Source organism: Miniopterus schreibersii, assembly GCF_964146895.1.
Source record: "Miniopterus schreibersii genome assembly, chromosome: 6".
NCBI classification, from domain to species: Eukaryota; Metazoa; Chordata; class Mammalia; order Chiroptera; family Miniopteridae; genus Miniopterus; species Miniopterus schreibersii.
The window spans coordinates 56,184,337-56,198,203 of record NC_138107.1 but is presented as its reverse complement, the minus strand read 5'-3'; the positions used below and the strand labels follow the sequence as shown (position 1 = coordinate 56,198,203).

The 13,867-nt window shown below is 38.6% G+C and overlaps 1 protein-coding gene across 1 annotated transcript in view; it reads right to left on the bottom strand.

Annotated features, from left to right (window-relative positions):
* RPF2 (ribosome production factor 2 homolog) overlaps positions 1-12,937 on the bottom strand; it is a 32,122-nt gene extending 19,185 nt beyond the window's left edge. Inside the window, exons 1-6 of the mRNA XM_081139817.1 lie at positions 12,835-12,937; positions 10,166-10,298; positions 7,890-7,927; positions 2,732-2,771; positions 1,689-1,770; positions 967-1,043 (exon numbers count right to left, since the gene is read on the bottom strand). Coding sequence (XP_080995943.1) covers positions 967-1,043; positions 1,689-1,770; positions 2,732-2,771; positions 7,890-7,927; positions 10,166-10,298; positions 12,835-12,857 — 393 coding nt within the window. The 5' untranslated portion in view covers positions 12,858-12,937. The remainder of the gene's footprint in view (positions 1-966; positions 1,044-1,688; positions 1,771-2,731; positions 2,772-7,889; positions 7,928-10,165; positions 10,299-12,834) is intronic.
* Between the last annotated feature and the right edge of the window lie 930 nt (positions 12,938-13,867).

The following is a 13,867-nucleotide window of genomic DNA, read 5'->3' as shown; positions in this document are numbered from 1 at the left end:
ACTATTGTATTTTCCATTACAAACTTCAATATCCTTCCTTTCAAAGTCCTAATTGGTTATATAATTTACTGTATGTATGACTCTAATTCACCAACGGAATTCCTCTGGGCTTCAATCTCTAAATCTATACAAGAGGGAAAATAATTTCAGCCTTTCATAGGGTAGCTTTGAAATCTACATGAAATAATGTATTTGATGGAACAGATTAAGTCAAGAATAAGAGTTCTGAGGGAATAGAGCCCAATTTGGACCCAGGAGCTGAATTAAGACAGTTCTCTTGCCTTTCTAAGACTATTTACTACTTTCTAGTTCATAATCCATTCAAACAAAAAAGACACAAAGAAGCAAGTCCTTAAGGGGAGGCCTGAGCTAGCAATTTGGTGGCTAGTAGCCAAAATATTATACAGGATCAGTTAAAGCTTCCTAGGTTTAGAACAGGGTTCACTTTGAAAATTCTAGTATTTCTGTAGTTCTATAAAACAGGTGCTGTGATAACTCAAAGGGAGAGGATAGCAATGAAACCATGGCCTAGACAAGAGTTAGTAATCACTCTGAAGTCTAACTATAAGATGACCCATATCTGTTACCCGCTATAAATATATTCCTCTCTTTAAAGTAAAGGTAAAATGAAATTGTGCTTTTATCTTAGAGCACAACAGTATAAAAACAAAGTTCTTTTTTATTTAAAGATGTCTTTATTGATTTCAGAGAGAGGGAGGGAGGGAGAGAAACATCAGGGATGAGAGTCATTGACTGGCTGCCTCCTGCATGCCCCCTGTGCCCTGAACCAGGAATAGAGCCTCCATCTCCTGGATCATAGGTCGATGCTCAACCACTGAGCCACGCCAGCCAGGCAGTTCTTTCTTATTTAAGCTACAAAACTGTATCAACACTCTTTACCACAAGATGTCACTATTGCCCAAAAGTAACTTTACAAAATGTTTCTTATTTTCATCAGTATCTTACCTTAATATCTTTTAGAGAGACAAACTTCTCAATACCTAATTCAATCATATCCAGTACATGGTAGTCATACATACGGCCTAGAAGGAAAATACATTTTCTTTTAAGCATTTATTTTTCCCAAACAGCTTATCTGCAATGTTCCCACTTATCTGCAATGTTCAAAATGTTCTAATATCCGCTTCTTTTCTTTCTCCTTATACCCCTTTAACATGTCTGCTCTTCTTTAAATTTTCAACGCAGGATAGAGTATTGTAATCTTGGTCCTGGAAGGGATCTTAGAGATCATTTAGCCAACCTCCCTTATTTTATAGAAGTTAATAAAGGCTCACAGATGGTAGGGGGTTTGCTTGCCTAAGCCATTGAGTATGCCAGACCAAGTCTCAAAACACATGAGCAAGGGGTTATTTTTTCAAATGTATCCATTAAACAGATATTTATTAGGAAAGGGTTAATGTATTCAAGTAGGAATGCTACTTTGTTTTTTTTCCTACTCTAATACTGATTTAGGATATATGTTTTATATTAGAAAAATATCTACAACTTGAGGTAGGGTAGTATCTTTCTTTACCTTTAGACCAATAGACAAAAAATTTTATTCCAAGTCACATGGAAAAAATATTAGTCTAGAGTTTACTAGTTACTCCTGAATCCTCAACATCATCAATTAATTGTCAAAGAAGTGACTCTATAAATAAAAATACAAAAAAGTAAAGGATACTTACCTATTACTAGGTTATTTGGCCGCTTCTTATTATGGGAGCCAAACATAAATAAAGAACAATCTGACTTCTTTGAAAAGAATTCCTATAAAACCAAAGAAATTCCATTCAATCAATAAATATAAGAAACTTAAGAATTATATCTCTAAACTAAAAAAAAAAAAAAAGTGTATCAGTTTTTTACAGTGGAAGTTAATGGAGACTTAATGAATTATGTGGGAATAAACAGATAAAAAGAACTTTATTTCTACTTTTTACTTCAAATTTTCTGACTTGGGGTTTATAGGGAAAAGATGTAAGTTCAAAACAAAAAATATGTGAAAACTATTAGGTTAATAAATAGATAGAGACCATTTATATTTTCAACTATGCAGTTATTTTGAAAGAGCAGACCAAGTATTTCATTTGCTGAACAGATGCCTTTCCTCATGGGATATTACTACGTATCATTAATCAACATGGTGTTTTTAGATGTTTATAGCTGGACTCGAGTTTACAATGTGTGTGTCTACTTTTCTTTTTTCTTAATTTTATTTATCTTATTAATCTTAGAGAGAGGGAGGGGGAGAGAGAGAGAGAAAAGAGAGGGAGAGAGAAAAGAGAGGGAGAGAGAAACATCTATCAGTTGCCTCCCAAATGCACCCTGACTGGGGATCAAACCCACCAGCTTTTGGTGTATGAGATGACACTCCAACCAACTGAGCCACACCAGCCAGGGTGCATATGTCTATTTTTCTTCTTAAATTTATCTTTATTGTAGTATTACAGACGTCCCCTTTTTTTCTACCCATTGATCCCCTCCACCTCGCATCAGCCCCACCCCCAGGCTTGCAAGCAGTGAATAATAGGTACTAGTGATAGTGAAATGTAAGTTCTATAGTCATATTTTGAAAGTATAAAAGTCTTATTTCCCCTCCATTTTACATCAGAATTCTCTCACATAGGATGATTTCTAATTTTTAAAAATCATATATTAGAAGTACTAAATAAATTAGTCTGAATAATCACTTACATGCTCTCTTAAATCAAAAGAATTTCATACTTACCAATGATGTCTGATCCTCAAATGGTCTCGTAATATTTTTCCTACAAATATTTTTTAAAAGGTGAGGCTAATTTTAATAATCTTAATAAGTAATTCAACCATAACAATATATAAGTAAATATAATTCTATATTCAGATGATCAAAAAAAGAAGCTAGAAAGACATTCATTCATTCAAGTATTTATTTAGTGCCTATTATGTGCTAGGCATTGTTCTAGGAGCTAGAGATACGATAATACCATGTCAAACAAGAGCCTTGCTTTTTTGATCTTACATTCTATTGTGAAAAACTAAACAATTTCAAAAAATAGTAACTGTTGTGACAAAAAATAAAATAGGGTATTGTGTCAGTGTGAAAAGTGGATGACTATTTGAGGTGAGACTTGAAAAATGAGGAGTTAGCCATGGAAAAGATTTGAGGTTAGGAGTTCTGCAGGAAGAAGGAATAGAAGCAACAAAGATTCTGAGATGGAAATAAGCTTAGACTATTCAAGAAACAGAAAGAAGGCAAGCGTCTCTGGGGCTTAGTGAGCAAAGGGATAATGGGGGTTAAAGATGTAGACACAGCCCTAGCCGGTAGGGCTCAGTGGGCTGAAGGGTCCCAGGTTTGATTCCAACCAAGGGCATGTACCTGGGTTGCAGGCTCGATCCCTGGCCCTCTCAGGGCACGTGCAGGAGGCAACCAGTCGATGTGTCTCTCACATCGATGTTTCTCTCTCTCTCCCTTCCACTCTCTCTGAAAAGCAATGAAAAAAATATCCTCAGGTGAGGATTTAAAAAAAAAAAAATGTAGACACAACCCAGATATGTAGTACCTTTTCGGGCAAGGTTAAGGAATGACTGGACTGAAATTTCCCTTTAAAGGACTGCTCTGTCTTCTATATGAGAAGGGAATGGAGTATTGTAAGAGTGAAAGGAGTCAGTAAGAAGCTATAGCAATAACCCAGGAGAGAAAGAAAAAAATGGGGGATTGGATCGTAGTAGTAGTAGTGAAGATGGAGAAGCAGTAGGTAGAGAAATGTAGAACATGTTATCTTTCATGCAAAAGAGAGAGAAATAATATATATTTTTATTTGCTTAAATATTCATAAAGAAATTCTGATAAAATGTAAGAAACTAATGATAGTTGTTCTGGAATAAGTGTGATTTATATTTTCGTGTATAATTTCTGATTTTTAATCATAAAATTTAATAAAACAGTTCATAATTTTTATAAATTTAAAGAGAAAATCGTATGTACAACATGATCTCAATTTTGTTTAAAGAATAGACGTACAGATATAAAAATAAATGGGGAGGAAATTATGTCAAAATGTACCGCGCTTATCTATGGGTGATTACTTACCCATTATCCTAATTATTAAGATAAATACATTATTACTTTTATAATCAGTAAAAAAAAAAGTATTTTGATTAATAGCTTACAGCAATTCACAAATAAGAAAATATGACCTGTTGAAAACATATGGAAATATAAGTTAAACAGAATATCATTTTCATTTCTTCTTCCTTTTTTTTTTTTAAAGTATGTTTTGTTGATTTCAGAGAGAGGAAGGGTGAGGGGGAGAGAGAGAGAGAGATACACCAATGATGAGAGTCACTGATCAGCTGCCTCCTGCACCCTCCCTGCTGGGGATCGAGCCCACAACCCGAGCATGAGCCCTGACTGGGAATCAAACCACCATCTCCGGGATCATAGGTTGATGCTCAACCACTGAGCCACACTGGCCGGACTTATTTTCATTTCTTAATTTTAAAAAATAAACCAAAAGTAGGTAAAGGCCCATGAAATTTATATATTGAATTCTCCCAAAAGGGGAAACTTTTCAAAAAGCAATAATGTTAATATGCTGTATTGGACATGAAGTTGTAACCTGTAACCTCAAGTCTAGGAATCTCATATAGGAACTAATTCAAAAGGTATCTCCTTTGTGTAAGAATGGCCACTTTAGCATTATTTATAAGAACAAAAAAGTGAAAAACCCAAATTCCCCCAAATTAAGGAAATAGGCATTAGACTGGCATTAAAAATAATACTGAGCCCTGGCCAGGTAGCTCAGTTGGTTAGAGCGTCACCGTGATAAGCCAAGGTTGTGGGTTTGATCTCCAGTGAGGGCATATACAAGAATCAATCAATGAATGTATAAATAAATGTAACAACAAACTGATGTTTCTCTCTTTCTCCCTTCCTCTCGCTCTCTAAAATCAATAAATAAATTTTTAAAATTAAAAAATAATAATAATACTGAAGGGACCACCATTTATAACATAAATGGAAAAGGTTTGATATAAATTGCATATATAAAACAACAGAGATAAATTTTAAATTTATTTTGCTAATGAAAAAAGACACCAGAGGCTACATGTCATATAATTCCATTTATGTGACATTCTGAAAACGGAAACACTAAGGATGTAAAACAAATCACTGGTTACAGAGGGGAGAAAGGGGAAGGACTATAACAGAGCACTGCATGAAGGAATTTTCAGGATAATGGAACTGTTTCTGTATGACTGAGTTGCAGACACAACTCAATGCATCTGCTGAAACCCACAAAATTGTATACCACAAAGAGTAAATTTTACATACATAAATTAAGATGTGGTAGAAAACCCAAAACAGGATGAAACAATAATAAACAACCCTAACTGTAGTAAAAATGAATAGCAACCTCATTGAAGGGGCTGAAAAAAAAACACCCCAAAACCTAAGCTAAGTTAAATTGGAAAACTATATTTTGATTGGTTACTGTAAGGCTAAAGACACACACAGGAAAATTCTGTACTCTAGTTACTACATTGTTTCTTATAGGATTAGACAATCTGAAACTATGTATATACTACAATTATATGAGTAAGTAAATATATTATAAATAATGGAAGCCAGGTTTCTTACTGTCAGAAGTTACAAACAAGAAAAGGAGAAAGGCTAAAATGAAGTCTGTGGTACTGGATTGGAATTGAAAGTATCAGTATGAACAGAAGGTTTTAAAATACATAGGGGGGGCAAAAGTAGGTTTACAGTTGTGAGTTTGCAAAACACAGTTCTTGTATTATTTATTAATTATTGTATTATTTTCCGTACAAACAACTGTAAACTTAATTTTGCTCCACCCTGTATATGATTTTTCAATTCTCACCAGAGGATATGTTGTTTTAAAGATTTTTGGACAGAGAGGAAGGGAGACAGAGAGAGAAACATTGATGTGAGAGAAACACATCAATTAGTTGCCCCCTGCATACACCCCTGTACACACCACAGTAATTACTGTTGTAGACTAGATCCACAGATGGATGCTAAAATAAAAGTTTAAGAATAAGAATTATGTGCACCCAGCTGGTGTGGCTCAGTGGTTGAGCATCATCCTATGATCCGGGAGATTGAGGTTCAATTCCCAGTTCCAGCACATGCCCAGGCTTTGAGCTCGATCCCCAGTAGGGGGTGTGCAGGAGGCAGCTGAACACTGACACTCTCTCTTTCCCTCTCCCTTCCTCTCTCTGAAATCAAAACAGACATATAAAAAAAGAAAAAAGATTATTTGCATAGTCTTTGCATAGTCTCAAAGCATCTCCTTCAAACTTTGTAATTTACTAATTACAAAGAGAAAAGCAGTAACTTCATAGTGGAGAAACCCAGCAGACACCACTTTAACCAAGGTTAACGCCACAAGTACAAGGCATCTTGTACTCCCTGTTAAGATTTACTGAGAAAAGCCATCACTTTTGTGGTATTACTTTTTTTTCTCCCCCAATACTACGGAGAAGATATGCAGATTCAAAAAACAGAGTCACATACAGAAACAAAACATACTGGACCAAAAAAAAAAGAGAGAGACACCGTAGGCATTCGAGAGGGGAGGGGACTTTTGTGGTATTCTTGCCAAAAATGCATAACCTCAATCTATTCATGAGAACCTTAAGGCAAATCCAAAATGAGGGATATTTTACAAAATAATTGACAAGTACTCATCAAAAGTGCCAAGGTCATGAAAGACTGAAGAGCTGTCACAAATTGGAGGAAACCACGGGGACATGACAACTAAATGCAATGTGGGACCCTGGTAGAGAAAAAGGACCTTAGTGGAAAAACTGGTCCAAACCAAATTAAGTCTGTAATTTAGTTAACATTATTGTACCAATGTTAATTTCTTACTTTTGACAATTACACTATGGCTATGGAAGATGCAACATTAAGGGAAGCTGGGTGGCCCTGGAGCATGTGGCTCAGTTGGTTGAGTGTCGTACCATGCACCAAAACGTCACTGGTTTGATTCCGGGTCAGGGCATCTGCCCAGGTTTCAGGCTCAATCCCCAGTAGGGAGCATACAGGAGACAGCCAATAGATGTTTCTCTCTCTCTAAAATCAATACAAACATATTTTAAAAAAGAAAGAGCGCCCGGCTGGGTATGGCTCAGTGGTTGAGTGTCGTCAACCTAGGATCGAGGCGATCAGGGTTAGATTCCCGTTCAGGGCACATGCCAGGGTTGCAGGCTCAATCCCCAGTCAGGGGCGTGCAGGAGGCAGCTGATCAATGACTCTCTCATCATTGATGTTTCTCTCTCTTTCTCCCCCTCTCCTTTCCTCTCTCTAAAATCAATAGAGATATATTTCTAAAAATAAAAATTAAAAAAATAGAAAGAAGCTGGGTGAAGGACATGGGAATGCTAAATTTTTGCAACTTTTCTGTAAGTCTATAATTATTTCAAAATAACATCTGCTACTATTATAATGATGTAAAACTATTCACTACAAATGAAAACAGACTGGAAAGAAATTTAAAAATACAAATAGCTATATATAAGGAACTATAGTGGGGGGTCTCTGTTTTGTTTTGTGTAAATATATCTTTATTGGTTTCAGAGAGAGGAAGGGAGAGGGAGAGAGATAGAAACCTCAATGATGAGAGAGAGTCATTGATCGGCTGCCTCCTGGACGCCCTGGACTGGGGATGGAGCCGGCAACCTGGGCATGTGCCCTGACCAGGAATCGAACTGCTATCTCCTGGATCCTAGGTCGATGCTCAACCACTGAGCCATGCCCAGGCGGGCCTATAGTTGTTTTTTTTAAAAAAAAAATTTCTAAATCTTTCATAGAGTGGTTGTTACTTTTACACTGGAGTAATACAATTTAAAGTAAAGTAAAAGAAATCATTACTTACTTTTTATACAGAACGCCATATGGTTTTTTCAACGCATACTGTAAAAAAAAATAATTTAAAGCTTTCAAAGCAGAGGTAAAAATAAAGCATTGGAACAGTCATTATACAGGATTATTCTAGTCCCTAAATCCTATTCTGATGTCTTCTGCTTGACTACCTTTTGATCACTTATAACAACCTGCAACATAAACTTAATATTCTAATTCAGACTGGACCTTCCTAATTACAATTTTCTATGCTCTTTGAATAGTCTATCCAACTTAAATGCCTCCCTTCATTTCTTTAAATTCTACCTACTCTGTTCTTTCCAGGAAAATAATTTTAGAGTAGAAAGAAGAGTAGAAGAAAACCGAAAAAATAAATCCTATCAGGAAAGGCTGATAGAATTGATATAATGTCTGGAGAAAGAGAACTGAGAAAGTCATAATGATGACAATCAGAATACTAGCTAGTTTAAACATAGCCCTTTAAAAAGTTCCTGTTAGTCAATCTCTTTTCACTTTTTTCCTACTTCTTTTCACTCATCCACTAATAATCACTTATTGCCTATATGGTCAGTACTGCTTTACCATAGGTAATAAAGATCTAAGGCATTACCTTGCATTAGAGGAAGGGGTAAATGAAGGAAAACAACGAAAAATAAGGTGAAATAATCATTCATTAACTCTTAGAGCTGGCAAACAAAAGAAATTCAGCAGTAAAATCTATCATTTTAAGTACTAACACTTATGATGATCCTTGACCACGTTTCCCTGCCTCAGTGGAATGGACATTACCACCTATTCTTGACAACTCAAGAGTCATCAGTATGAGTGTTAACTATTGTAATAATCTGTAATATTGCACTGTTCTTAGAGATTACTTAAATATGTAGGGTTATTGTGCTGAAAGGATTTGGGGAGGACAGGAGAAGTAACCCATTAACACAACTGACATTCAGACAGCCATAAAGGATGAGCATATACTAGACACTCAGGAGTCTGAATTGACTATTGTGTTTAACAAGCACAGGGAATTTAGTCAAGTTTAAGAATCTATTCAATTATTTAGTCGATTTAACTCAAAGAATCTATCTGCTGCACTCAAGGCCTAAATATTCAACTACCTATTATATATCCCTACAGACTATGCCTTTCATTCACTGATTAAACATTTACTGAGTATTTATTGAGCACCTACCATGTGTCGGACACTGGGCTAGACACCAGGCTACAGAAGTGCATAAAGCTTTTACCTTCACCATTGAAATCACATGTCCTAAACTGAACATATCACTTTCCCCCAAAATCTGCTCCACACGATACACTCTTTAATTGGCATTATTGCTCATCAGGCACCCAAGACAGAAAGCTGGTAAGTCATACTTCTTACTCATGCCCAAACTCTTTTACCTTCAACATCTATTTTCTCTGATCATCTCTCATTTTCATTGCCACCACAGGACTCCAGATGCTCTTTATCTGCTGACAGCAAAGACTTAGTTTCCTACATTTGCTTCAACCCTTTCTAGTCAAGCTGATTAAAAGCATCATATCTCTCACTTAAAATCTTTCAATGGTTCCACTTGAGCTTTCAGAATAAAGCTCAAACTCCATGTTATTGCCTTATCCTGCCTATTCTGCTAGTTTCATCTAACCCGCTCTTCTTTCACCATCCCAATTACCTGCAGTTCCCCAATGCATCATGCTCCTTCCTTCACACTTTGAACAAGCTTTTTCTCAACCTTGGAAACCATTCTCTTCCCTCCCTGATCTTGCTCTAACGCTGCCTCCCATCCCACCTCATGCATGCCTCTAGCGCAGCACTCAATTCACAATGTTACAATTTTTTACTTGTCTATCTCCCTCACTAAGCTCATTGAAGGGAGAGACTGTGTTTTAAATAACTATTAATCCCCAGCACCTAACACAGTAACTGGTGTTGGTGAAGGAATATACAGTAATACCCAGTTATTTCACTTTACAAATTAGATACAGTATGTTCCTTAAATGTGAGCAAAACAAATTTTAGTAACTGAAACCAGCTGCTTTAAGGAAAACCGGTAGTCAGTGCCTTGGTAAAGCACAAAGCATTCAACCCGTGCTTTTCTCTAAGGCTAGTCATTCTTAAAGCTAGGATAACTTACCCATGTATTTATGTGTCCAGCAGCCTGATTCATATGTGCCCCTGACCGGGAATCAAACCCACGGTCCTTCGGTGTGTGGGCTGATGCTCTAACTACTGAGCAACACCGCCCAAGGCTCAAAACTATTTTAAAAATGAGGATATATACGTACCACATCTCTAAGTACTTGTGTCACTGTTGAATTTGCATTTCCCCCTTTAATAAGCATGGCATTTTTAATATTTTCACTGAGTTTCGGTTCTCTCTTCTCAAGGAATCTCTTGGCTCTTTTCGTTTTGGGCTTTCTGTTCAGAAAAATCACAATTCACAACAACTTAAAACATTTTCTTCATATTATAAAACCATAACTTGACTAATGTGCATAATCTTAAAAATCAACAGAAACATTACATAACATTTATCAGTTAGGGTTCCAACATTAAACAAAATCTCCTTTTTTAAGAAGATAATTGGTAAAAAATATCATTTATTACTGCTAAGTAAGTTAATTTTATTAGCTTTTGGTTTTTTTAAAGGCTTTCCTTTTAATATTCCCAGCATTCTTTTATTACTGCTTCTATCAAACCTTTTTTTATTAAAGGGGAAAAAGAACTCAAGCGAATACTGTTGCTATTTTCTCACTTATATGTGGAATCTAAAGAACTTAATAAACTGATGAACAAAACAGATTCAGTGACATGGAAGCATGGAATAGACTGGCAAATCTCAGAGGGAAGGTGGGGGTGGATGAGTGGGTGGGGGAGGAGAGATTAACCAAAGAATTTATATGCATATATGCACAACCCAAGGACACAGACAGTAGTGCGGTGAGAGACTGGGGAGAGGGGTGAAAGGGGTCAATGGGGAGAAAAAGAGACATCTGTAATATTTTGAACAATTAAAAAAGCAGTCAAACTATACTCTGTAACCTAACACAAAGAATTGCACACCAACTGCTGATCAACTTGTGGGCAGTTGCTAAACATAAGGAGGTTAATTATTGCTTATCTTTCCTCCAAGTTTAAGACCACAATGCCTGTCCTAGCCAGTTGCTCACTGGTTAGAGTGTCTGCCCGAGGACTGAAGGGTCCAGGTTCAGTTCCAGCCAAGGGCATGTACCTCGAGTGCAGGCTCAATGCAGGAGGCAACCAATCTATGCGTCTCTTTCACATCAATGTTCCCCTCTCTCCCTCCCTCCCTCTCTCTCCCTCGCCCCCTTCCACTCTCTGAAAAGCAATGGAAAAAATATCCCCGGTGAGGATAAAAAAAATAAAATAAAAGACAATGCCTGCCAGGAAGTATACACTATCCCACTTCAACATCACTGCTGAAAAAGTCACATACTGTCACCAAAGGGGAATCACTCTATTAAGGCTTAATCTTCACCAAGACCTATGAGACAAGTACAATTATAATCTTCAATTTATAGGTGAGGCAATTGAGGCCAGGGAGGTAGTCTGCCCAAGGTCACACAGCTTGTAAGTAGGCAAATCTTCAAAATGAGCTAGATTTAAAACTCATCTAAACCAATCACCCTGCAAAATATGAAGGAAAAACAAATCCATTATTCTGATTTTATAATGTGACAGAAATAGAATGTTTTTATACTTTCCTGTTCAGAAAAAGGGCTTCCCCTCTGCTTCCACTACAGTGAGATCTTGCTTTCCCAATAGTTCTCTGCCATCTACTGAAAGAATTCCTCCTCTCTTAAATAACTATTACCTTCCCTCCTTCTTCCAGGCCCATGGGCACTTCAGGAAGGAGGAAACACACACACACACCAGAATATACACACACTTTAGTCTACCGTGCATATTTTAAATATTCTCCTCCAGATAAAATGTTAAGCACATCGAGCACATATAAAGCTTCTAATCATTTAATGGTTGATAACACACACACACACATTATTTATTAAACCAAACCAAGAGGTATTTAGTGTGTCTATATAACAATATAAACGCTATATGCTCTACAATGTGGATTATTACTTCTCACTAACCAGCAATGAATGCATATATGTTACATATTATAAAACATGTAACACCTTAAACGTTTTATTTGCTATTTGTCCCCCAATTAGACTAGTCTTACTAATCTGTCATCTTTGCAGTCCCCACATCTAGAGGTATAGCGAATGCACTTAAGAAATCTCTAAATTGATACTAAAATACTTTGTTGTTTACATGTTAACCCAGGTAAATTGTAAGAAAACCACAGCAAACAACAGCAGGGCCTTGTAGGAGACCAACAAATGCTTTTCCAATTGATTCAAAACAGACATCACTCAAGGATAACTCATAGAAGTGTACAAGGTTGGGAGGGAAAGAAAAAGCTAATAAGCATTTTTACGCGCTGTAGCAAAGGCTTTACGCCCATTCTCTCAAATAATCCCCCCAGTTCTACGAGGTACCATTATGAACGCTATTTCACGGAGTGAGACTCGGGGAAATTAAATGGCCCCAAGTCGCAAAGCTTCAGTGGACGCCGCCGGTTTGTCATCTGGATCTGTCAGATTCCGAGGCCTGGGTTTGTAACCTGCGCCTCTCCCACCTCCCTCGCACTTCGGCAACCAGCGCCTTTCTAACTGGCTAGGATAACCTGCGCGACCTCCCCCCGCGGCTGCCACGGTGGCTGCCCCGCTCCGCGCTCCCAGCAGGCGGCACCGACCCGGGGAGACCCAGGCCGGGGCACGGACAGGCCTCCACCCGGCTCCGAGCAGCGAGTGTACGGATGCAGAAGGGTAACCGGGGGCGCGGGGTGCAGTGGCTACATCACTCCAGCCCTCCGGAGGAGCCCTTCTACCCCACGTTCCCCGCGGCTGGGAGTCGGCGAACTTACACAACCCGATCCAAGGCGTCCATCGCTCTCGCAACGCGAGCTGAACGAACGAACACACGTGCACCGAGCGGGTACCGCGGCGCAGCCAGTGCCCGGAACAGGCGGAACCGGAACCTGCGCGAACGTCACTTCCTGGGACCGCCGCGCCTCGGACGCCTGGAGGCGCTAGCGGGCATTCGGGGGTGGAATCGCGTTCTGTTCCCTTGGTTACGGGTTTTCGCAGCGCCTAGATCCCGGAAATTAAAGCTCTAAGCAACATCGCCTCTAGCAGCTTCGCGTACACACCTGTGTGTAGATCCTGAGTCACCTCTTCAGGGACCAGGTGTAATTCTTCTAAGAATACCCCAGGATGGTAAAAGGGTTGATAGGTACTCCTACAGTCACTAAAAATACCAATGTGCAAGGTGCACTTTTTACCCAACTGTGAGATCAGTGAGACAGCTTATAATTACCGCAGTGTCTGGCACATTTGTGTCTATTCAAATCTTTGCCCATTTAAAAATATATATTTTTTATTGACCTTTTAGAGAGGAAGGGAGAGGGAGAAAGAGAAACACCCATGTGAGTGGAGAACGTCAATTTGCTGCCTCCTGGACGCCCCCTACCGGGGGATCGAGCATTCAATCCAGGCCTGTGCCCTGACAGGAAACCAACCAGCAACCTCTAGATGCAGACGCCCAACCAATTGAGCCACACTGGCCAGGGCTCCATCCAATTACTTTTAATCTGTGTGTCTGTATATATAACGTGGGTTTCTTGCCCTGACCTGTGTGGCTCAGCTGGTTGGACCATCATCCCATACACTGAGTGGTCATGGGTTCTAGTCCCCGTTCAGGGCACATACCCAGGTTTTGGGTTTGATCCCTGGTCAGGATACATTCGCAACCAATGTTCCTCCCTCACACTGATGTCTCTCTGCCCTCTCTCTTCCTCTCTCACAAAAATAAAAGTATATCCTCAGGTGAGGATTAAAAAATAAATAGCCCGCCGGTGGGGCTCAGTGGTTGAGCGTGGACCCACGAACCAAGAGGTC